Raw genomic sequence first — 25109 nt, forward strand, 5'->3', positions numbered from 1 at the left:
ATCGTAGGTCCCTTCCAACTGAACTATTCTATAACTCTGTAATTCTAGTTCTACCCAGTAAGGGTCAGAAGGTTTTGCCAGTTTGTGGTGAGACAAATATACGCAGGGATCAGTCTGGATCCCAGATGGGAGACACTTCACTAAAGCAATACATTTATGTAGGTGTTTGGCTCTGTGAGCCCAAATAAGATCGACATTCTCTCCCCGTGACCCTCCAGGTAGGGTTAGGCCACAGAGGAAGGCTGCTGGTGGTGCTGCTTCTGTCTATCAAGCCTGCTGGATCCTTTCTTCCCTAGGCCTACAAGCATTGGCAACGTGTGTTCTTAATTCAAGAGACGCGGAGAAAAGCCAACACACACTGAAAAGAAGCAGATTACAGTACAGCAACTAACCCCATCTGGCTCAGAGCAGCCTGAACTAACATTTTGGTGAGACAGGAATGAGAACCATAGTGAAAGAACAAGCACGACAAACGCTTAACAAGCACACAGTTTAAACTTTCATAATAACCAGAGAAGAGAGCAGAGGCTTCTTAAGCAAAGTCGCAGTTACGCTCTTTTTACCTTTAACTGTAAGACCCTAGTGTCCTTGCAAATATTCACCTGAAGATAGTAAGCAGTAATACATCAGGCATCTTTTTAGTGCCAGGCACCTGCACACACACAAATAGCAAGCGAAACTCTTGGAGACAGGAAATTTAGAGCAATGCAGGTTAAGGAGATGAGAGGACATTATTACATAGCCATGACTGTTGCGAGTGCAGTGGAAATCATACGTAAAAAAAATGAGCAAAAGTCAGATACGTAGCATAATGACAGCTCAGAAAAGCATTGCAAAAGACACTGAGGACGAGGTGATTGCTCTTGAGGGAAGTAACAATAAGCCATTATCCATCCTTCAGCAAACCGAAAGTGTAGTCTAGTAGATAATACAACAGATTAGGTGCTGACAGATATAATTTCCAGTCCTAGCCATGTCACTCACCTGAATGTGGTAACCAAGGTCAGGTCACTTCATCTTTTTCCCACTCTGCAAGTTGTCTGGGAAAGAAGATTATCCTGACTGGCATTTGTACAGCATCTGACAGACAGGGCCCTAATTTTAGTCGGTGCCTCTACCCAAAACCAGCACACAGTAATTTGTCACGTTCGCTAACACATTAAACACTTTCAAGAAGGCTCCGTTTCCAGAAGTTCCACATCTCCAAGTTGTGTTCTGCTTCTTCCTCTGACTGACAGTCTAACCATTGCCTGGTCTTGTCTTCACACAGCCAATAGTGAGGCCAAGTCTGTATTACTGTGTTACCTGGACTAGAACAGATATGCTGTTTTGCATCCTAGGTACTGTGATCAAAGTTTGCGATCTGCAATTCAACCCATATCACATTGTTTGACAGACAGAAAGTAGCACGATACATCAGCATGGATACCAGACCTGGTACTGTTAAAACTAAACAGCATGAAACTTCACAATTATAACTAAAGGAATAATTCTACTAGAAACAGTAGTTAGTACACTCATAGACTCTGCAGACCACTTTTACCCTTGAGAAGGCATGGGTCTCTTCCCACAGATTGTCATGAGTTATACTACCTGAATACCGGTCAAGACATATTCCTGAACCATAAAATCTGGTGCAACTGTTTTACAAGTTTAAAGATGCTACAAAAGTGATCCATAAACTCACGGTGACTCCCAGCTAGGACCTACTGGCAGGTTCTTTGTTCTTCAAATGGGACTATAGCTTGTACAAGCTCAATGCCCCTTCTGTAACTGCTTGATTGCTCAGGTCTGCTTCCCATCCCCAAATGGCAGTAGTTGCTGCTGGTAACCTGGTGCGCTCGTAAAAATTCTGCAATAGTAATTCTTTTTGAGGAGGACAAATCAGTTCTCAAACACCTTTTGCAGAAGGCAGTTAGAAGCAATTCTCTTACCTGATCACCATTTTCTTCTGGGGACAATAGCAACTGGTATGTGAAAGGTTCCATTAAGCTAAACCCCACTTGTCAGTCAAAACCAAGATAGAGCTTTAGCTTTTTGGCTTTTAAGATGATTTCGACTCTCCTGTAATTTTCTGGTGACACATTACACCTGCTGTTCCCCTCTGACATCCTGCCTCTGTAAACACAACGATTAAATAACTTTTTTTCCTTAAGACAATGCTTGGTATTTGTCAGGTTTAGAGTGTAGTGCTTATTTGGCCTTGAACCCTACACACAGTATTTGTTACACATTTGTCTAGGCAGGGTGTAACTTAATGGTAGGAGCTTAAAAAAAAAAAAGCCAGTGAGATTGTCAATTGTATGCTTTTCACTGTGAGGGGAGAAAAACCAGGTGCAAACGAACTTCCTTCTTCTGAAGTGGGAAGATGATTCAGCTGCTATTTTGAAAAGGAGATGATATATAATTTGTCAGCCACTGTTCTGAAGGGACAAGATTACATACAGAATAGACACCCACGGGTGTCAAGAAAGCAAATTGAAGAGCCATTTTAAAGTCAAACATGACTGGCCTGTGCTTCTTCATATAAACGTAATATATTCTTTTGTTGCCTGTGTTCAAAACCAAGGCAAAAAAAGAAGTATTGTATTTATGGCCAAAGTCCTCATCTAGCCTAAGTTCTACAAGCTTTTCGTATAGATTTGTGTCTACGTGCATCTGTTTATTTGTGAAGAGACTATTCGTTAAATTTGACAGGCTTCCGCCAGCAGTACTCTAGCTGCTGTTCTGTTAGCACCACCACCAGAGTCCTCAATAGATATGCTTTCCAGAAGCATCTTAAACTGCCTTTTTGGAAGAACACATAAGAGGCCAGAGCAATGCATTACTGCCTTTCTTTTCAAATTACACTTGCCATTAGTAGTAATTCATTTTTGACCTCACCAGAAAACACAGACGCTAGAAAGATGTGCCATTTATGTTCTTGTTTAAAAAGATGAGTAACTGTAGAGGAGATCAGAGATGAACACAAGGGGCCATGAGAAAGTACTTAAGATCAGGAAGGTCAACTACTGTTCTTACTCCACACAAAAGTAAAGGACCAAGGGATACCATTAAATTTACGAAGACAGTAAGTGTGACGCTACTAAAATAAACAGCCCATAATTCATAAACAAACCTCATTGTCATAAGTTATCGCTAAGATCGAGCGCTTAGTGAAATTAAGCCCAACATATTTAAGCAGGTAAGTATGAGGTTTAAGGTTTAAGCAAAGTGTGAGGTGATATCACGCATGCGATATCGAATCATGATCTCGCCACTAGAGGACAGCGTATGGGGAGGGGGGGAAGGATTCTTCAAAGTCACAGCTCAAAATTTATTTCTATTTTCTTCTAATACACTGGGTACTGGACCCAAACTGGAAAGTAGACTAGACGAGCCATTGGTCAATGATTAACCAGCAAGGAACTCGCCAGTAAGAAAGGGCAACATCATTTATTACAGCAAAGAGAAGCTTAACGCAAGCTGTTATTTTAGTTGTTAGCCTAGATAAGATATTAACTTCTTTCTCCTGATACTTATATTGATATTGTTTCACTGGCTTCTATGGAGGATCAGCACACACTTTGAAAAGGGATTGAAAAGTCGATGTGCTTTGAGTTAGTTTTATTAAAGGAAAGAAGAAAATACTCAACAGCAAGTGATATTAACAGCACGTTTCGAAGCTCTCTTGAAGACTTCAGATGCTATGCACGTATTTCATAGCGGAGTTCAGGATGGCCAGTCCATTGAGTTTCCGCAGTTGAAAAATATGCCTGAAAAGACAACAGAAAGGTTGCTGGGGGAATATAAGATGGCTAACAAAAGTTTTAAGCTTCCACTGCTCTGCTATATCCCATGCCCAAACTGTCAAGGATGTTTAATGCCACATTCGATAAATTCCTCATAAAGTAGCATGAGAAACAGTTTCTAGATTACTATTTCCCACAAAAAGGAAAATGAAAGTTCTAAATACTACTTGACAATCGTTCAAATAGGTGACATTCCAAATTAACAAACCTAAGAAAATAAGGTGTTTCTCTTTTATATCTCTGGATCGTTTTGCAAATCTCAGAGCAGATACTTTCTCTATTGCTCATTTGTGACCTCCAACAGAAGCAAGGTACTTAAATATTTGGAACCTAAGCACTATCCCTTGCTTTCTGCAGTGGCTCAGGATGTATATTAACAAGTCGAACTCAGTTCCTCTGTCTGGAACGCAGTTCAAGACCCAGTTGACAGTTTGTAGCTAGCTAGAGCTTGGCATACTCTTGGCAGACAGCAGCAGACATTCTTTGCTGACATTTATACTTTTGTTTTGCTCTCATTATCGCTCTGACCTCTACAAACTTAGAACACCACTCCTCCTCCTTCCATTCTTCCAGCACAGGTAACATCAGAAAGCAATGCAAAATGAGCTCCTTGAAACACGTTAAGACAGCCAACTAACAACACAGGAACCCTAAAGCAGAACTGTGGGGACAGTACCACAAGTGGGAATTCTAGTTGGAGGACGGGTGATAGATTTCATGGAGTATTTACATAAACTAATCATCTGCCCTGTACCTGCTCGCTCTACGAAGAGAATTGACTTACACTGGTCAGTTTTTCCAGAATTATCACCTAACAACAACCAGATGGTGCAGGAGAACAATACTCTTTTTTACAATACCTTGGTTCGGCGACACAAAGCTTCCCCAGAGCAATTGCCGCATTCTCCTGCACTAAAGTTCTGGTAGCATCACCACCAGCATGTTTCAACAAAATCATCACAACGTTGGAATTCAGTAAGGACGTTGCTGCTCCAGGAACTACAAGGCACTGACCAAGGCAGAAAGCAGCATTTCCCACAATCATTTCATTCTCTGAGTCCAAGAGCTTCAGCAGCACACTGAACCCTGGGAGAAAGAGAGATTAATTGTACAGAATGCACACAGATTTGTTCAAGTAGCACTGATATTTTCTCCTGTCTTTACCTAAACTCCTAGCGAGTGAGCGTTGTTCCGCGTTGTGCATTTTTCTAGAAAACCTGGAGGAGCAAGGGAATTCCATAGCAAGGTTCAGGATCCAGGATGCTGTCTCAGCTTCACCTGCCTAGATGTCTTGCTCACAAAACTGAACCTACACTCTAAGAGGTTCTCTAGCATGGAGCTTGTGTTTCTGCATTTGTTTAATATTTCTCTGAAACTGAACATGCCACCTTTGCTGCTTTCAGGATCTTGCACTGGCCTCTCACCCCACCGTACTAGCAGGGCAAGCACAGAGTAGAGCACTTACAGTACCAAGCTAAATGTGTTAAGACAGAAATGCTGTTGTGGAAAGAATAGCTGAAAAAAGGAACATAAAAAAGCTTTCTATATATCCTTAGCTAACATAAAGCAGCTCAGCTCATCTACTTCTGTAACCTATCCTAATGTACAGCGGCAGAGTATTTTGCCTATAGTCTTGACACAGAGTTGTATAGCTCTTGCTGGCATCTGTAAGCAGCAGCAACATCTCAGGCCACAGAACCTAGAAACATTTAGATGGACTGCTTTCTAAATAAAATACAGCGATGGCTTTCACACGCATGAAGTTTCCTTGAGGTTTACATAAGTTTGCTTTGGTTTTCTTTCACAGTCCTATCTGTTCTTCCAGATGACATGCCACCTTTTCTGCTGCAATAGTATCTTCTGAAAAGGCAGTGCTGCTCCAACCAGCAACAGTGGCTGGTGCAGAAGCTGAACTAAGTGGCCCAGCTGGAATGCAATTTCATGTCATGGGACTATAGCTCGATTCCAACAGGCTCCTAGCAACAGGGCAACGTCTGGGTTGGCAAACAGAGATGACAAAAGTAAGAAATAGTGACTTCTCACAAGATTAATACCCAGAGTTTTGGTGGAAACAATGAGAGCGAAGGCTTATTGCTAATTTGAGGAAATGAAAGCTTCATCTACGGATGACAGTGAAACTAATACGGGGTGTACAAAAGGAAGATGATGCTGTGAGAGGCTTTTAATGAGTGGAAATCCTTAGGGTTCAAGTTGAACTATACGAGCTGACAGTTTCTTGACAGGTTCAACCATTTAGATAAAACATAAGTATTCTCTGTTGTAGTTACATTAGCATTAATTGAACCTGGATTTTAAAGCAATTTAAGTAGTGTTATATCGCATGACTAGAGCGAATATACTCAAAAATACCGTAAGACACCTGGTCTGATATCGTCACTCTGTCTCCATATCCATTTCCTTTTAATAGCAGGCCAAATATCCACATGTAAATTGAAGGAAACTATAAACAGTCTCAACCTCTGGAAATCAGGTGTCTAAATGAAGTTTCTTATTTTAGCCACTAACTTTGGGAAATACAACCTAATTCAGTTACAGTTTACAAGCATTTTTTTCAAAATATACATATTTCTGGCTCTGAAAAAGCGTATCAAGCCATTTTACTAGAGTAAAGCACAGTTTCTCTGACTCAGGCTCATTATCTGATGTGCCTATTTCCATCCCCACACAGAGCTAAGGCTCACTGAGCCCTATCTCAGGAGGTAAAACAGCACATTACTCAGAAAACATGGCTAAAGGCTTGCAAGAGTAAAACCCAGTGTTCAGTTCCATTCTAGAGGGGAAGAAAGTAATTGGACGATACTGAGATCATATTGCTGCATTCAGTCCCTAGTTAGTGAAGTTGTCACTTACTTTTATCTGACTTCACTAGATCTTCTTGCGCTTGTCTATTAGTTCTGGTGCAGATGGATAGGGTCTTTATACCGTAATTGGATGTGATCTGTCCTCCAGCCTAGATTTGATTAGAATAAAGCATACATTAACATACAGTTCATACACCAACTTACTCAAGGTTACAGAATAGCTTAGGTACCATGGAGCTAGTTAGGTATTCCTCATGCCTAAGCCCAAATACCAAGTTAAGACCTTTGTAGAGTATAGATCTCAAGACAAACACAGGCTGAAAATGACACAAGAACCATCTCTTTCCTGCCAGCGACGAACATACAAAATTCCCTGAATCTCTGGAGGCCGATTCCTTTCAAACTATTAACTCCTCTGATGCTTGCTAGTTAGAAGAGCCAAGCTGAGTGTCACAACCTTTTTCTAGACTAATTTTATCTGCATCTTAGCAAATCTGTAGAATCCACATCAGCCTGGGTAGATACGCATTCTGCTAGATACACAGATATACAGCAAAACAGTGTCTACAGATTAACATACGCATTATTTAGGGAAAAATTGCTCCCAAGCTTGAATCAGCAGCCACTGATAATCAGTGGAAAGGGCTCCATTGCTTTTCAGTGGTCCGAATTAGATCACACCAATTTTAAGCTTTAATCCTCCAACTGGGCCTGCGGTACTGGATTCTTGAATTTGCAGGTCTCTGCAAGCAGAGCTGAGCACCGGCATCTGGCTCATATGGGAACAACTGAAAAATCTGGGCTATAGACCAGACTACAGAAGGCAGTCTAGCCTCCAAATTGGCTACCTAGCTTAAAATTAAACTTGAGAGCACTGTTACAATGGACAACACAGATGCAGGCACATGCAGCCAGAGTGACTGCACAGGTCTTTCTCCTAGCAAAAGGAGGCTAAACACAGGGGCAACTATGGTTTTCTTAAGGGACAATACAAGCAGAAATACAGTGAACTTTGTTAATTTACTTTCAAGAATTTGATCATTTTCTTCACCACCCCTCCTTTCACTACTTCTTCTACCGCCGAGGAGGATGCTGGCAGGACGCGACTTAGCACTCCAATGGCTCTCTATTAGAAAACAGTGTGAGAGAAGGAAAAAAAGAAGTTTATTTGTCCAGACAGCTTTAAGGAGTTTTCAAATTATTTTGTTTTTGCAGAATAAACCCGAAGTATTTAAAGTGATAAAAGGAGTAATTTACAGAAATGTAACGAAGAACATCTTCAGGACATGGCTTTTTTATTGCTTACTGGAAACTGAACTCGGCACAGCTTCTAAAGACTCAGTGTAGGGAGAGCCGAGACCAAACGGAGACCAGGACAACTCCCTGTATGTTTATTTATTGAAACAAATTCCTAGTAGAAACCAGCCCAGTGCTGCTGGTATTGAGTCAAGTAAAACAGATCAAAACAATTCATGTGAGTTCAGAGAGGTGAACGGACTCTGAGTCCACATCTGCTCCTACCCATTTGCCTTGAATAACTGCTACCCGTGGGAGTTACACACCATTAATAGGAGTACAATCTCCTAGGTATGATTCACATAAAAGAACTGTAAAAAGAAACAGCTGCTAAATACCCAAATTGTTCTCGCTCCTTTGCTTCTAGGTTGATTTTTTTTTTTTTTAAAAGAGTTTTATATTGAAAACCATCCTAAGGATTAAACGATTTGTAAGAGCTTCTATTAAGTAGATTTCAAGAGAACATTGAGAACCTCTTGCATCAAACAATATAAAAATCTGAATAATATAAGTGGTATATTATTTCTTTACTACTACTAATTGTGAATGCTTTAGGCTTCAAAGCCTAATGTACAGACTTGCACAGGGAGGTATTTAAAAGACGTATAGATGTGGTGCTTAGGAACATGGTTTAGTAGTGGACTCGGCAGCACTAATGGTTGGACTTGATGACCTTAAAGGTCTTTTCCAACCTAAACGATTCTATGATTCTAGGGCAGCAGTTTGCACTGAAGTGTTCAGGTCAGGTCAGCTAATACAATCTTTCATTAGTCCGTAGATATCCCACTTACTGTCACAATCCTTCCGTCCTTATCCCTGAGGAGAGACATGCACCGGCCACTTATGTCCACAGCAAAGTGCTGAAACAACAATGGGAAAAACTCAGCTCCAGCGGATTGCTGGGAAGCGTTAGAGCAGAAACGGGTTAATAGACAAAGTACTCTACAACAAAGAATCCAATGGAGATCAAGGCACACATGGCAGTAGGTTACTAACACTTCAGCACTCAGATGTAATAAGAAATTCTTCCTTCTTGATGGAATCCTTAGTTTTAAATAATTTTGGACTGTGCCAAGCATCTAAGAATATCCCATAATTGGAGACTAATTCCATAATTGGAGACCAAACAAAACATTTATACCACTACGGAAAGGTACTGTATGTGCTTCACACTGTATTTTTCTCATAACTGTGTGTATATGGGGGGGTGGCGGTGGAGGAGAAAATTTTGTAAATTTTGTCACTTTTTAGCTTACTTAAATTGTCAACTACCCTTAATGATAACCTTAAACACCAATAAAATTAAAAATTAACTGAACACCAGCAAAATCCAAGGTTGGCAGCCTTTAAGTGCTTCAGCATGCTTGATGTGAAAGAGGGGTCTAAATCCATCTAACAGAATCAAGCTCTTTTTCCCTGTACAGACTGCAAGGTCACAATATTCCACGGTCATTCCCTCACCTATTCTATTTGAAAGTTCTGGTATGACTTCAGTGACTTGCATCAGGCCCATTTACAGTGAGAAGGGAGGAGGATCTCTAACTGCTCAAGCAATTCTGAATCTCTGAGGAAGTGATTATAAGAACACCACTACCGAAGAACATTCACAGATCTTGCATACCTGGATGATCACATTTGATTCAAGCAGTAAGTTCATCATTAGGCCCAGCACTGCAAACAAACACTCCTGGTATTTGGGTACGCTGACATCAAAGCATTCATCCTGTGTACAAAGGAGGGAAGAGAGCCATCAATTCAGAGGTTCAGAAGATGCACTTCCTCAGTATTCCGTGTGCTTACTCACATGGTGCATCGGTGTTCCCCTGATGCACCACGAACTCAGAAGGAAGAAAAAGTCCTGTGAGCACCCGAGCTAATGACGCCTTTTTGATACAGATTCATCCTTGTGTTTGTTTCACTTTGGTATGTAAAGCCGCACACTCCAAACTTCTGATGTTTAGGCAGTTAACAAGATCCTTTCCCACCCTCTGAATTCTTTAGTTTCTGCGGACCGAGTTCACACCGCACCCTTACCCTGAAAGGGGCTGCTTACAATAACCAACCACTAGCTCTCCTCCACCCATATACCGATCCACAACTTAACGTGAACGACAGACCGCCTTGAGGCCTTTATCCAACTACCAGATTTGAAAGACCTCAGTCAAGGGTTCAGAACTATTAGGGGAGGCAGACAAACATGATCACGCAAGTGCCATTTCCACAGGAGATAGAGCTGAAAACAGTAGTTTCTTTACCACAAGCTTTAAGCACGCTTGCCAGCACTCTTTGCACTCGGCCATCTGCATTCGAATGACTACATCTGCACACAGATTCCCCATGATGCCAATGCAACGGGCAAGGGCTGCCCGGTTCACCAGCTTGGCAGAGGTCTGAAAACAGAAGAGTAGAATAACAAACTAAGAACAAATGACAAGGAAACAACAAATACGTGTTCCTATCCCTCTGGCAATAGAAAATGGGATTCCAGAATCTCTCTCACCTATGTTAAATCCCTGTCCAAAGTTTGCAAGTCACCCTCACTTTCACAATGAATCTCCCGACGAGGTTTTAAGAGTCTTGGGAAGAAGCGACTGGATTTTGTGGTCCCTAACCTCAGACTGTGAATATTTCCTACTATCGCTTGCTTCGGTCACAGAACAGACCAGCCTCTGCTGCAGCTCTAATTCCAGTAAGGTATGTTCAAAAGGAGAGAGCAACAAGCAATGTAAAAATGCTGTAATTATTGCATTGTCTTGGTGCTCGTTTGGAGAAGTGGAAGTATTTTCCTTTCCAGCTATATCTGCCGTTCTGCAACAGAACCAATCTTCCCTATCATCTTCCCTCTTCCTGAGGACAGGTTTCTGTACCAACAGTATTATAAGTTTGTCGTTTAAATAAACGACAACCAGGAAAGGGATCTGAACCACTAAGCATCTTTACCTTGTGACCTAATGTCATCTCTACACCCTGATCTCTCAGATTAGAAAGAAACAGAAAAAGTCGCTATCCAAGATATAACCAGCTGGTGACAACAGATTAAAGTTACATTAAGAAGAGCGTAACACAAAGCTGAGGGTGAAATCCTGGCCTGACAGATTAGCAGTGGGAATCTGCAACCAAGTCCAGAGTTTTCACTGAATACAAACTCGTAATATGTAGAAACCAAGCACTAAGTACTGGAGACTGAGAACATTTTCCTGAGGAAAGTGTATGACAAAACCGGATTTCTTACGCCTACAGAACTAGAGACACAGCAACTACTGCAGTTCTACCACAGAGGGGTTCTGTCTAGGAACAACTGGCTGTAAAGCTGGAAAGAGCGCTCATAAGACACGTTACACAAAAGTAAACCAGAAATACAGAAACTGAGATCTTTCATACCAGCAACTGAGCGAATAAAGGTAAAACACCTGTGGAAAGCGTGACACGACACTGGGTTTTGAACCTGTTGAAAGAAAGCCATATTTGGACACTTAAAGCTTTAGACAAAAGTCACAGATAAAACACAACAGCAACATAAAGACAGGTAAACATCAGTCAGCAATGTACCCTCACAGCAAAGGCGGCCAACAGCCTCTACCACCAGCTCACTTGTACATTTCAAAGTACAACTTTATAAAAAAGAAAGAAGAAATGTAAGTTACCTTTCCTCTTCAGTTAAATCAGATAGTATGTTCATGGCACTGCTAGCCCTGGCATCAGTGCTGTTGACAAATGTCATCAAAATCTGCAGCCATCTTATTAAAAAAACCCAAAAAATTTATGTGAGTTTTGGTTTAATTATTGAAGATCAAAACTGTATTTTAAGCGCACCAACCCAGTTTATGATCTTAAACTCCTTTGTGTTTAGTAGGGTTTTGACCAGGCTGGGCATCCTAGGCCCTCCAAACATACTCAGACACCTAACTGCCATTAGAACAATACTTTGGCACTGGATTCTCATGCAATATTGTCCCTCTTTGCACAAGTACAGTGATTTTAACACACGTACCAATTTCTGTCAGCATTAGAACATTTCATCAGCGTGTAAGCTTCACAGACATTTGAAGCTAAGCTGCTTCGCTGCTGGCGAACATCTTAGGGACAGACAAGTAGAATGCAATAGTCAGGACCGAGAACACCATCAGCACAGCCCAGTACTGAACAGCTTCAACAGATTGTAAAGGCCTGCAGGGAGTGTCAGTGTTGATGCCTGCATGGCTTAAAAGGGCATGCTGAGCAAACCCAACAGTCTTTGGAGGGGTTTAACTAAAAAGCTTTATAGTAGCAAAGAAAAATTAATCTCCTGCCTGAATAAAAAGAGCACCATACCATTCACCTTCTGAGTTTTTAGAATACTGTGTGCTTGTGGCTGTGGGATTTGAACGGCATGCAACTCACAGGAATTCAGACTGTGACCCCATAAGCTCTGCCAAACAGAAGTACCTCTGCAGACATGTGCTGGGGTTTCCACATGCTCCTCTACTGAGCTGAAATTCTCTGCCGCTCTTCTCCAACTTCATAGCACAGTAAGAGAACCTATAGTCTCGTCTCTTTTTGATGACAAGCCTAACTGCCGAGAAGCTCGGTATCTGCAACTTTACCTTCTGAACATCCTAACTCTTCAAGCAATCAGGCCCAGGATCTCTTTCAGAACTTGATAGAAGATTTTTCAGGCTCCTGATATTTCAAGCCACAGTGAAGGCTTCTAATTCTAAAGGCACATCTGCCTTTTATAAGCATCCTCTCAGATGTGGCTCATTTCTTTAACCTTTCCTCCAAGGAAAAATGTCTCTGGAATAATGTTGTATATAATACAGTGCAGTGTGTACAACTGTTGGAAAATCTTTTCTGTTCATCCATTACTTCAAACCATGTAGTGCAAACCAGTAAATTAAAATTTCTCCTCTGCTTAACTCTAGAAGGACATAGCAGGACAATAGGATAAAGGTAATAGACTGTTGTTTCTTTCTCCACTCAGTGAGTCATGGCAACACTGAATAATCGGAAATACCAATTACCAAATGAGGAGAGAGTCGCAGCTTGAAACCATGAGCTATTAAGAGACAACAGTGTAAGCTCCTGATTAAGCGCTAGACAAACACAGGCTTACTGGTTTAAAAAAGGTAACTATGCCTCAAAATTACATGAATGTCCTCAGGAACAAGCCCTTTCTACTTAGTTTCACAGACATCTTCAGACACAAAGTTTACTATAGTTTTCTCCACACACCTAACTTGCTTTTGCTTAGCTAGGCCTATCCCTCAAGGACAGAAGTCTCACTGTCATTGTGCTCCTTTCAGAAAGCCTGTCACCTTGGTGCTAGTGGAATGAGTTCTGAACATCTGTGAACCCAGGCATGAAGGAATTTTTTCTGAGGTATAGCAGTGTTTATTACTTGGTTAGGTCCTGGTGCCTGACCAGCAGTCTCCTCCCATTCTCATTCTCTGAGTAAAGAGAAATTAGCGCCAATGTCTCCTTTTGGATCTCCGATACCCCAGAAGAAAGCAGTTTTGGCAGCTGTGCATTCACATCAGGGTGAGTCAATAGAAGACGCTGATTCTCTTCTGGGAAAAAAAAGAGAAGATCTAAGAGCAATGTCACACACAATGGCATCCCCATTACCCTTATAATTGTTTTTTCCCTAGGTGCTGATTTAACAGGTTTAACGTCTTTATTTCATCCACTAATGTGCTCATTCACTCTGATGTGTTCATCTTGCATAACACTCCTGCAGAGCAATGGTAAGGCCATAAGAACAGCCACTAATCTCCTCTCAGCTCCATTACTTCAACACATACACTGGTGTTTGAAATTCTGCTCTCGCTAGCAACATGCTAGCTTCTCAGGCACCAAGCGCTTCTTCAAACAAAGAGACACCAGAATCGTGAGCACAAAGTGCTCCTCACTTCATCAACTGCTAGGGTCCAGGCTGTTCAGGCACAGTAGTACACTGCCCTGCCAGGCACAAACATGTAAGCTACACAAGCCTGCAGCACATTACTCTCTATTTACTGCTAACTACCTACAGGCAGAATATAAAACGGGTTTTCCCCTTACCTTGCAGCATGAATATTCTCCTGGGCATCAGCTCGATCCCGTGCTATACAAGTCACGGACGCTGACACCAAGCACTCTGTATTTTCCTTGTGTGGCACTCTGCACCACTTCACCACCTGCCACCACCCCAGACCATTTCTCTGCCTAATGACTACTGATTGTGAATACCAAAGGAATTCAGCCTTCTCTAATGATGCTTCTACAAAACTCTGCTTTTTGCTGGTATAACTGCTTAAAAAAGTCAAAATTATACAAGTGATATTATCTTAAAAGCAGCAATAATCACAGGGAATTTACTTTCCACCCCTTCGGTTGATTTAAAATGCTCACAGAAATAGACTGGAAATTTCATTTCGTGATGCACAGAACCGCCAAAATTGCGGTGGCTGTTAGCAGTATAACTTAGACACTTGCATTTGACCTCTAAAACTTTCTTTACAATAAGGGTCTAGACCCAGGTGCTCTGGGAAAGCGATGTTCATGCCAAGCAACAGTTTTAGACACAGTAAGTGCCATATTAACGGCGATTAATGTTGATTACATAGTTTTACCATTCCCAGCGCAGACAGCTTGCCAAAGGAAGAGAAGAGAAACAGACAGATCCACTTCAGCAGTGTTTTTTCGCTCTCCACAGAAGCCCCTAAATTAGAAAAGTTAGCTCGTAAAAAGAGCAAAGGACAGATCAAACAATTAGCTCTTTGGCTAGGGAAAACAGCAAAGTCCCACACAGATGAGGATCTGCCACATGAACACTTAAGCTCGTAAGCTCTAAACCCAGCTCATCGGTTAAACATTTTCAGGAATATCAGACTTGTTTTCCAGAGGACCTCCCCTGAGACCAAGTTTATGATCTACTAGCTCTACTCTACCCGCAACACACACAGACCCTGTACGAGTATCACACAGCACAATACAGGTGATAAATTCAGTTCTGCACTGAGACAGTTGTGAATAGCCAGGGCGTAAAAAACTTTGTGCAAATTTGGAGGTGCTTCATCTCTTAAGTCTGTTTACAGCCAACACCCAAAATACCGATGAATCCTAAGGAAGTCTCTGTGCTGCAGTCCCACTGACAACCTTAAAGAATAGCTCTCCTGCCCTATTCAACCAGGCCATGCTGTTCTGAACCAACTTAGTTGTGCAAAATTTTCAAATCGCATCTTTTGCACGCCTTACTTGTTTCCATTATCTATCTGAACCCGACTCAAATATACATTCAGACAAGAGATCCCTCTAAAGACAAAGTTTATAACGCAATGCAGATAAATATGAGTCAGATTTGTTTCTTAATTACCGAAACACAATCTAATGGCAGCCAAGAAAATACAGCAGCAGCAGACGATACAGTCCACAGAGATGATCCTCTTCCTTGATTACAGGATTAGAGAGTTTCACAGGCTACATTACAGAGCTATATGGCCAAATATTTACTGATGGCAATTAACAGCACCAGGGAGTCTAGCCAGGTATACTTAAAGCAACTAAGCGCTTTCAGATGTTCTTTTATATTAAGTTTTTTCTACAAACCTGCTCTCACCATGAGAGATAGGATAACGGTACAGAAATAGGAGACAGAAGCAGAAACTCGTTAATTCTGTTCACTGCATCTGAGAGAGCACTGTTTGTATAAGAGTCAGATATAAGTCAGTCCATTCAGACATTAAAATCTGTTATTACATTATCTTTTGATCATTTCATCTGCATTTCAAGAGGCGATTGTGTTTCTTGAAAACAGTATTTTCATTTCCTCGTGCTGTAACACCTTACTGTTTTCCTTTGGAGAGCTCTTACCGTCTTATGATCTCGTTGTCTTTGAGGATACTGAATCCATTGTTTGTTCTAAATAAAGTTTGTTCAGTGCCTGAAAAATTCAGAGATAAACAAATCAGCTCTACGATTCATCTGGCTGATGTATCATTGTGAAGGCAGGCTCCTGCTCTTCTACAACACAGTGTTAAAAGAAAAGGTCACTGGATCAACAGCTCTGGGGAAAGAACATTGTTAAAAGAGGGGAAAAACTCCAGGAATGCTACTTGAAGTAGCAGCAGCTTTGAAGCTGAAGACCGCTCTAGTTCACGCCTGGTGCTCTAAAGAACAATTGACTTCAAGTTAAAGGCTTTTTAGGAAGACTGAAACATGAGATTGGCTTTGCAAATCAACATGCCTTAACAGAGAATTACAAATATTTCTAAAGAAATGAAAGAGCACTTAAGAGACCCAAATCCATAAGAAGTCTTAACAACTCAGCTACAACGTCAGTCTAGTTCTAACAAATATATGTAAATATCTACTGGCCATAAATTTTTGAAATATCAAACATTGCTGATTTTATGTTTTAAATATAGGAATAGTTTTTATGTTCCTTTAAAAGCTACTCCACTTGTATTCATCTACTTGGATTACAACTCCCATGACTGACAAGCTTTGCATCAAATACTTACGATCTTTCACGGCTCCTGTCAAAAGTCTGATCCCTCCCGTATAGTAAAGAATATTCTGGTCAGGCCTATCAAGTTTCTGCAGCAGTTCTTTTATGGACAGAGCGGCAAGCTTTCCAGACTGAACTTCCTCCATTGCTCTCTCTTCATCTTTCACTCTTTTTTCCTCTAAGTTTACCTCGTTCATACAGTCTTGGAATTCAAAAGAAAATGAAGCATGGCAGTTAAATGTTTTGATACAGTCAAGTTTCAAGTAAAAAATGAAGTTGACTCCATGACAGAGAGAGCACTACCTTCTACATACAGATGTACAGAATGACCCACGGCTCTGGTGAGTGAAACAGAGCTTAAAGAAGAAACAATCAGAAACCAAAGCTGCATGAAGAGACTCCATCAAAAGTCCTGAAGAGCAGAACAGTGGTTTCAGTTAAGTTCCATCCGGATCAGAAAACAAGGGACGACAGTGTAAAAATTTCTATTTCTTACCTTTAATTAGGCTTTCCTTTTGGGGATCGATCTGTAAGATCTTCTCATAACACTGCCTGGACTTAACAGAGAAAAGAAACGGGCTCTCAGTTTAAGATAAAAATGGGAAGATGATAAAAATTATATCCTAGTCAGAGTCATCCTGCTTAAGCTCCAAAGTTCTTGGGCCACAGTACTTAGTAAGTGTGAAAAATAAAATTTGTGGAGATACACAGGTCAAAACTTTCATAATTGAAAGTGTAAGTTGAGTATTATTCTCAGTCCCTACATCTGCCTGCTATTTCAAATTAAAAGGAAAATTTCAAGTACAAAGATAGGAACATACTAGTAGGAACAAAAAAGCAAAGTTCCAGAGAGAAAACAGAAAATGAGGCATAGCTGCAGGAACTGTAACTATCAGCAGGGATCAGCCATGTGCATCTTCTATTTTTATCTTCTATTTGTGCATGTTGTGTATCTTGAGCATACGCTCAGAATTAAAATGATCACCAAGCTCGCAACAGGGAAGAACCTTCTTCACAGATCAAGCTGCCAAGAACCCCTCAAGGTGGATTTCATGTAGACTTGTATCATCCATGCTCTACAGTTCTTTCTAGTGAAGTCATCTCTGACAGGATCAGAAATACTTTCGAGCTTGCCTGCTCTCCTCTTCAGGCTCTTTATTATTGTTGAAGATGAAGGGTCAGGGTTGTACCAAAATATCTAGCAGTTTATTTCAAGCCTAAGCATTTGTTAATAGAATGTTCCGTTATTTTAACAGTATTTATGCTTCCATTAGGTTTTCACACATGAAAAGCTGAATTAAATCTTTCGTTTGACATTCATTTCACTAGGATCTTGGGAAAAAATGGTATCGCTCTCACTAGCATCTTTCATCTTAACAGTTCACTTAACTTGAAATACGTGGAGATTTTTCTCATCCACAGGTGACATGCAATCATTTCTTAGTTATATGCAGCAACAGTTTAATAACACCCACTGCACAGAGCAATTTAGTATAAGAAGGTGAAATACATTTTACTCAGTTGTCTCTTTGGGGAAAATGTAGTCACTGCTAGCAGACTGCAGTCACAAGAGTCTGTGAGTACACAGACAAGAGTCTGCAGTACCTGACAAGGGCACTCCTTCATTCTGATCCTTACCTGAGCTGAAATACGGCACTTCCAGCACTACCACCTCCCTGAGCACACAGTGCTAATATCAGTCTTGAAGCACTTCAACAGAAGCGCCAAACACAGGATTCTCTGAGCACATACACAATCCTTGCAGGCTCCTGAAACACTCACCCAGTTTAGACTCAAGCCTCACAGCACCGGAGTAAAGCTTGCTGTCTTGGTGTCTGACAGCCAAGTGGTGACAAATTCCCACCAGATAAACCATGTATACCAAATAGAAAATTCTCTCGCTCTTTTGAGGTTGATTAGAGTACAAATTGACAGAGCTACACAGAAGTGTCCTCCTACATTTTGTGTGTACCAAAGTAAAGGATACAGGCTATTTTACTAAGATGTGGAAAGAAGACCTGAGTTTAGGACTATTAGTCTTTGCAAAGCACAGAAAATTTCTCTCAAGTCTAAAGGCTCAACTAACTTTCATTTGTCTGATTGTTAAGATCACAAATTTCTCCCTCTCACCCACAACATCACGTCAAAAGCAGAACAAAACATGGTCCCACGGCCACAAGATTCAGTCAGCTTACCTCACTGTAGTGCTTAAGTGCCAGGCGAGCTTTCCCCATTAGAAAATAGGCTTTAATACATTTTTCATTGCACTGTGTTAAAAAAGGAACTATTAATTATGTGTTTAAAAATTTTAACCTTTTAATATCTTTTCCAGCCTTCTGATTAATGGTCATAGCCGCCCAAAATAACTGTAAGCACAGAAGCAGGTATTCATACTATGTTTATATGCTGAATTATTACCTCCAGGTACCAACTTTCTTCCCTATGCAAGGAATATAGGCTTTGGTCGTGTTAAAGGTGGAAAGCAGCTGATGCTAATATCCTTCCCAGAAAACTGCACTTCAGGCAATACAAGCAGACTCTCATGCGATTACGTAATGTTAAGGCCTGAATCAACAAGTCTATAATTGCAGAACTTCTGTAACAACAGAATTTCCATATGTCTTTTGATTAGTTCTGCCAGGAATGAAGTAAGTACTGATTTTCATTAGCTGTGCACGAAAATAATTGAGAAAACATCTAGCTCAACACTAACAGATTAGGTGATCTTTTCCAGTTCACTTATGTGTCAAAGATCTTGATTTCCTGAAATGATGCCGCCAATATTACTAATAATCTGTTAATTGTGTTGTAGTCATGGGCACCACTGATGTAACACAACTGAATTTGGATTCACCTCTTTGGCAATTTATATAATCTTTACCTTCCCCACCAGATCTGATCTTTGTGAGCTTAAAGAGTCCCTTTTCCCTTTTTAGAAGGATGAGCAAAATATCGTGTGCTAATGTGGGCCGTTAATAGCTTATTATCACTTATAACAAACTTCTTAATTAAAAGCTCTGAAGAGCTAGAAAAGCTTCTGCACACAGGCAGCACTGAAATATTAACTGCTTTATACTGTTCAAGTTAACTCAGAATGCAGGAATCTGTGCACCACCACCACATTCTTTCATTTCCACTAGCAAGTTGTCTCCATATGATCAGTTACACACAAACCTGCCTTCCGGGAGCACTTGACCCGATCACAAGAGACAGAATCCTGAAGTTACCTTTAATGCCCATTCACAGTCACCAATGGCTTTTTCATACTCGTGCATCTTCAGGTAGGCCTGAAATAAAACCAAGCGAGTCCAGGCAGAAGAATTAGAATACTTCAGACAACTTCCGCTAACTATTGTACAAACATTAGGTAATGAAAAAAAATAAAATTAGACCGTTGATTTGCCTAGCCATCGATTTTGGAGGGTAATTACCAGCTGTTTCTTAACTTGTCTTCCATCTCCTTGGAGTTTGTAATTTAGAATAAATTCAATAATACAAAACTCAATACACACATACGGATTATGCAAGGCAAGTAGGGAATGCAAAGCATATGTTAACATTCTACAGTTATAAAAGTGATCCCTAAAAAAAAAAAAAAAAAACACCAAAAAAACCCAGTGCATTTAAGTAAAACTATGAACTAGAATTCACCTGTGCCACATCCAAGAGGGAGGAGTCATGAACGCTCCCCTCAGGAAGGACTAGCCACAACAGAACTAAAGCTTCCAAGGGATTCAGACACATCGATCAGAGGGAAGAATTTACACCTCTAATGACCTTCTTTCTGCAACTCTTTTGTTAAGTTTGTAAAAAGATTAAAACCTTCAGTCTGCACTGTCTTGCTGTTAACTTCTAGCCACAGTAAAAACGTACTGTTGATAATGTGGCAGCAAAGCAGAACTCATTAATTCCTGGTAGTGGAGGACGGCCAGGAAAAATTGTTTGCTCCCTTTCTTAAGCCTCTCTGTAATGCAACATACATTACCTTTTACGAAATTCACTTAGATAATAGAACAATCCTTTTTGGGTTCTATTCTGGCAAAGTAACACTAAAAGCACTACAGTGATAGCTCATTTCCACATGCTGACCTGTGCTCTGTTTGTGTAAAGTTCCTGCTTATCTTTCAGTTTTTCCAGACCTTCAGTGTATCTCTGAATGGCTATGACATAGTCTCCTTTCCTGAAGGCGTCGTTTCCCTTCTCTTTCAGAGCTGCAAAACAACAGACATGCCTTCAAAATAACATTTGTTTTTTATTTCCCCAAACGGTGACTGAGGAAACAGAGGCCTTATTCTCCTGTTGGAATAATCATCAAAATTCCAGTCCGGCTCCACTGCAGCTGACTTCATTAGCCATTATTTGCAAGGGGCTTCTGAGCTATTCAGTGCACATGATCCCCATTCCTCTTTTAGAGGGAAAACTGAGCGTTTGTCTTTGCCCAGCCCAGCTCTGAAATACCGAAACTCACTCCCTCCTTCCCAAACCCTTACCATAAAGAGGATAGTATGGAGAAGAACAGGTTGCAACAACTCTGTGAAGTATAGAACCCTGTTATATCCAGCTAATCAATGCTGTGGACAAGATGTTGGTCTCAGACAACCAAAGCGCTGTCTCAGTGTGCATAAGAATGGCAATAACAGAGTAGCTTGATAGCCTCTTAAATCAGCCCAGTTCCTGCTAAGTAGTTTTTGAAGGCATTAGCTAGAAAAGGCTTTAGCAATTACCATTTGCTAAGTGTTCATTTCTCTTCCTTCGTTTAGCTCGTTCTTTTGCATCCTTTTCCAAAATTGCCAGAAAGCCATCTTTGAGCCAGGAGAGTTGGTGGTATTTTAGGTTTTTTTTTTTTTAAAAAAAAAAGCAAGCCTCATTAAAATCAATCTACAGATGAGAAAAAAGTCATTTCTAAGGTAATTCTGAGTCATTTCTCTACAAAGAAAATATTAAGGGGACATTTCAACGATTAAACTGGAATGTGAATGACAAGCTATTACACATAAAGACCATGCTACCACTCAGGATTTGCAGACTTGCCCCGAAGTATCTCATCTCTAGAGATAAACTTGTTTCCTTTTAAATTCAGAATACTAACTTTTTAGATGAGACGCCAGAATATAACTACACCAACAAGCTTCCTACCTATGAACAAGTACAGCCGTAGTGGTAAGATCCTCAAGCGTGTTCCTAGATCTGACTGAATTTTGATTAAAGTCACTAGAAAAGTTAGCTTTGACTTTGGCCGGAGTGGAATTAGGTCTTGCATGAAGTAACAGCAATCCTTACTCCATCTCTGCTAGAACAGATTGAAGAGATGCTAAATACTAGAGGGAGTGCTGTCCTACCTGCGTCCGCTGCCTCTGCATTTGCCGTGTCCTAAAAAAGAGAAGCACAGCACATGCATGTACGCGTACAGACATTTTAGTGAAACCCACAGCAGCAAAGGAACACTCGGTTAAGTTGTTCAAAGCTACAGGCCGTCTGAAATATCCATATTGATGCATACGGGGAAGATCAAATTGTCACTTAAACAAAGGATGGTAAGGACTTAGTAATTTTTGACGTTACCGGAAAGCTTCCATTTGTATCTTGAATGAGTCAAGTCACTGAAATCCAAACCCTACTGCAGGAATCTAAGCCTAATGAAATTAACAAAGGGATTCTTGCGTCTTCAACTAGTTTTGCTCAAGTTCCTGAAGCGCAGGTAAAAGCTACAAGTTATGGCACCTCAGTGGTTGCATCCAACTTGGATAAAACCAACAGAAGTGTTCTGTGTTATTAGCAGTCTTAAGACAAAGACAGCATGACATCAAGCACCTCCCAATAAGATAACTAGTGAAGAAAATAAAGTCACATACAGAACATACTTGTAAGGATTGTTCAAAATTTTTTCTCCTGGGCAAGGAATGTGAATTAGTGTTATTTAAAAGACCTAAATTGCATACAGCTTTAACTTCAAAGGGAGAAAAACCCTTACAGAAGCTTGTGTGTTGATGACTGTTCTGTTCACTGTAGTCTTGCTTTCTTCCTCCTTGCTAGTTTCTTGATCATGGAGCCTCTTCTCTGTTTCAGCAATGGTTTTTTCCTTGACAGCTGGGTCTGTGGAGTTCAAGCCTTGCACTAAATTGGCTAAAAAGGGGATGGAAAAAAAAGAGCGATACATACACACATGACTCTAAGTGATCCTGGAGGGACCAGGAGTTCAGTTGTGCCCCTGATGACGTATGCTTTTGAAGGCACCGGTGACTGGGACGGCCTTTGCAAATGCAAACATTTACAAATACAACTTTATCTTACTTCCAAGAGCTACCTACAGCTTCTGCATTATAAAAATTCCTAGGTTTAGAAAGCAACTCTTGGCATCCGCAAAGCCTCACGACGGCTGAGCTCATAAGACTTCACATAAAACGAACTCGGAACGGGGGGGAGGGGGAGGCGGGAATTTTCCTCTTTTCCCTTCCTTTTCTGCCTTCCTTTTACCCACCCCCTTTTTCTTTCAGTCCCTAGCACCCTGCCTGAAGACAACGACGTCCGACCGCCTCCGGCCCCCGCTCCCCCCCCGCGGGCGGCACCGCCCCTCGCCCGGCCGGGGGCGGCCAGCTCCGCCCCGGCCCCGCGGCCCGCTCACAGATGTCGTCCACACGGCGGAGGAACCGCTGGAAATCCTCCTCCCGCTCCTCGTCGGCCAGCATGGCCAGGCCGGGGGGACCGGCCGGGGGGACCGGCCGCGCCGGAAGACACGCAGCGACCCCGCCGTTGCTGTGGGGACCGCGGCCGCCGGCCACGCTCTTGACGCAGCGTCAGCAGGAGGGGCGGGGGGGGGGGCGTGTCTATGCAAACGAAAGGGCGGTGCCTCGCTGACCGCCATTTCGGGGGTAACCGGCAGGCATCAGCCCTCGGAGCAGGAGCCGGAGCCCGCGTCCGCCCCAGCCCCGGGCCCCGCTCACCGCTCGGTGTCTGCAGCACCACCCCCGGGGTACAGCCGGCTGCTGTCCCTCTCCCTCTAGCATAACCCAGGGCATTGCGAGGGGCAGGAACGGCCGCGGCCGCTGGTGTGAGCTGACTCCGCCCGCGAGCCGCGCTGGGCTGCCCGTGCCTGCCGAGCTCCCCTCGCCTCGCAGGGTGCAGCAAGGGGTCCCTCTCCCGGCCCAGCTCAGCCGACGCTGTGCAAAATCCCTCTCGCACGGTGCAGCGCAGCCCTTCGCTTTGCAGCCCGGAGAAGGTCGGTCCCCGCGAAGGGAGTGGTGGCCCCAGCGAGGAGCGGGGCCGCGTGGCAGGACCTGTTGGGACGTGCCCGTCCGGGCTTACCCACAGACGCCCAGCCCTCACTCGCCCTTGCACGGTAACTCGCTGCACTGCCTAAGCACCAGTGTAGAAATTAAGCGCCTGAACGCGTAACTTAACATCATGCTTTACCAAGCACAGATAGTAGGCAAACCCTCAGCACGAGGTAGGGACAGACCTACGGAAAGGGCATTCCTATCTCCTCCTTTTGCAGATTTCTTTTGAATGCTCTTTTAGAGCTATGCTGCTATGGGAAAAAAGCATGCTTTTATATTTGCAATGTATGCCAGAGCATTAAGCAGGTGACTTCTTTTCTTCCTTCCCTTTACTCCTAGATAAAATCCCTTTGATGGCAAGTAGCGCTTGTATTTCTACTGCAGCAGAATGGCTGGTCTGACAGGGGCTACAGAGGGCCCCTCTACCAGAGGCCTTCCAGGTGAGCCATGCAGAAATATCTATAGCACAGCAGAGAGGCTCCTAGTCCAGAGCTGGCAGAGGGCCACTATCTTCATCCTGGCTTTCCTCGCTTAATTTCTGGCTTGAAATCTCAGAGAAACAGTTCACTGGTCGCTGAGCTGAATACGCTCCTTTTCCCTCTGCTAAACAGGTCAGCCTTTGCCTTGCAGCCTGAATGTACGCAAACCAGAAGCAAGACCTCCTGCTACCGCTCCCTCCTGCTTGTTGTTTTATCAAAACACGCATCTGGGTTTGATTTGGCAGAGCGAGGAGGCAAGCTGCCCTGCTGGCAGCTAACAGCAGGGAGCATATCAGCAGAGGTACAGGCATGTCATTTCTCCAAGAAGCATTTAAGATCCTTTCGGTCTGGCTTTTTTAATGCCCAAAGTCATCTTCTGTTCATACACGGGGGACAGGAATCGTGGAGTCATAGAATAGTTTGGGTTGGAAGGGACCTCTAAAGGTCATCTAGTCCAACCCCCCTGCCGTGGGCAGGGACACCTTCCACTAGACCAGGTTGCTCAGAGCCCCGTCCAGCCTGACCTGGAATGTTTCCAGGGATGGGGCATCCACCACCTCTCTGGGCAACCTGTGCCAGTGCTTCACCACCCTCTGTAAAAAATGGGACAGATGGGCAAAAAATCAGTGAAAGGGACTTCTTTGGTTCACATAAAGATTAGCTGAACTGAAGCTTAGCAGACCTACTAACTGGGAGAGGCAACCTGAAGAAAGAAACGTGAACGCTCATCCACAACCAATACCCTCTAGCTCCCATTGCCCTGATTTTTGTAGCAGACTTGGATTTTTTTTTTTTTAAGATACCCTTTAAAGATTGGGGCTTTCTCAATCTTTGTTTGGGAAGAAGAGGACTGGAGTCGGCTGAGGGTTAAACCCTCATTCAAAACGGGCACTTCTTCAAGTTAACGGGATCAGTGTCTCAGCAGCTTCTGAGAAGTGGCCACTTGACAGCGACGATTTCTGTATCCTCTGTGCTATCAG

General features: G+C 42.3%; 1 protein-coding gene across 5 annotated transcripts; it reads right to left on the minus strand.

Moving 5' to 3' along the window:
* Positions 1-2915: 2915 nt before the first annotated feature.
* On the minus strand, positions 2916-23123 carry TTC12 (tetratricopeptide repeat domain 12). 5 transcript variants are annotated; one of them, XM_076358373.1, is made up of 21 exons: positions 22999-23123; positions 22348-22499; positions 21716-21746; positions 21101-21178; positions 20466-20587; positions 19604-19663; positions 18572-18643; positions 16873-16933; positions 16390-16578; positions 15740-15809; positions 14500-14588; positions 13287-13455; positions 11554-11646; positions 11291-11354; positions 10165-10299; positions 9531-9632; positions 8701-8769; positions 7638-7739; positions 6663-6762; positions 4652-4877; positions 2916-3755 (listed from the first exon to the last, which is right to left on the minus strand). In XM_076358373.1, the coding sequence occupies exons 1-21, from the start codon at positions 23060-23062 to the stop codon at positions 3680-3682; spliced, it is 2124 nt and encodes a 707-aa protein (XP_076214488.1). In that variant the 5' UTR covers positions 23063-23123; the 3' UTR covers positions 2916-3679. The 5 variants fall into 5 exon arrangements, with proteins under 5 accessions (XP_076214488.1, XP_076214490.1, XP_076214489.1 ...); XM_076358375.1 differs by lacking the exon at positions 21101-21178; XM_076358374.1 differs by lacking the exon at positions 18572-18643.
* Between the last annotated feature and the right edge of the window lie 1986 nt (positions 23124-25109).

This window comes from Aptenodytes patagonicus, chromosome 23 (genome assembly GCF_965638725.1).
Source record: "Aptenodytes patagonicus chromosome 23, bAptPat1.pri.cur, whole genome shotgun sequence".
NCBI lineage: Eukaryota > Metazoa > Chordata > Aves > Sphenisciformes > Spheniscidae > Aptenodytes > Aptenodytes patagonicus.

Bases quoted from the DNA above. Each gene is read 5' to 3' on its own strand.
- TTC12 (XM_076358373.1), bottom strand. From the start codon at position 23,062: ATGCTGGCCGACGAGGAGCGGGAGGAGGATTTCCAGCGGTTCCTCCGC. The intron at 8,770-9,530 runs GTATGCAAGATC...TTGTTGTTTCAG, and splicing joins AATCAAATGTGATCATCCAG to CACTTTGCTGTGGACATAAG. The intron at 4,878-6,662 runs GTAAGTGACAAC...TCTTTCTCCCAG, and splicing joins TCTAGTGAAGTCAGATAAAA to GGTTCAGTGTGCTGCTGAAG.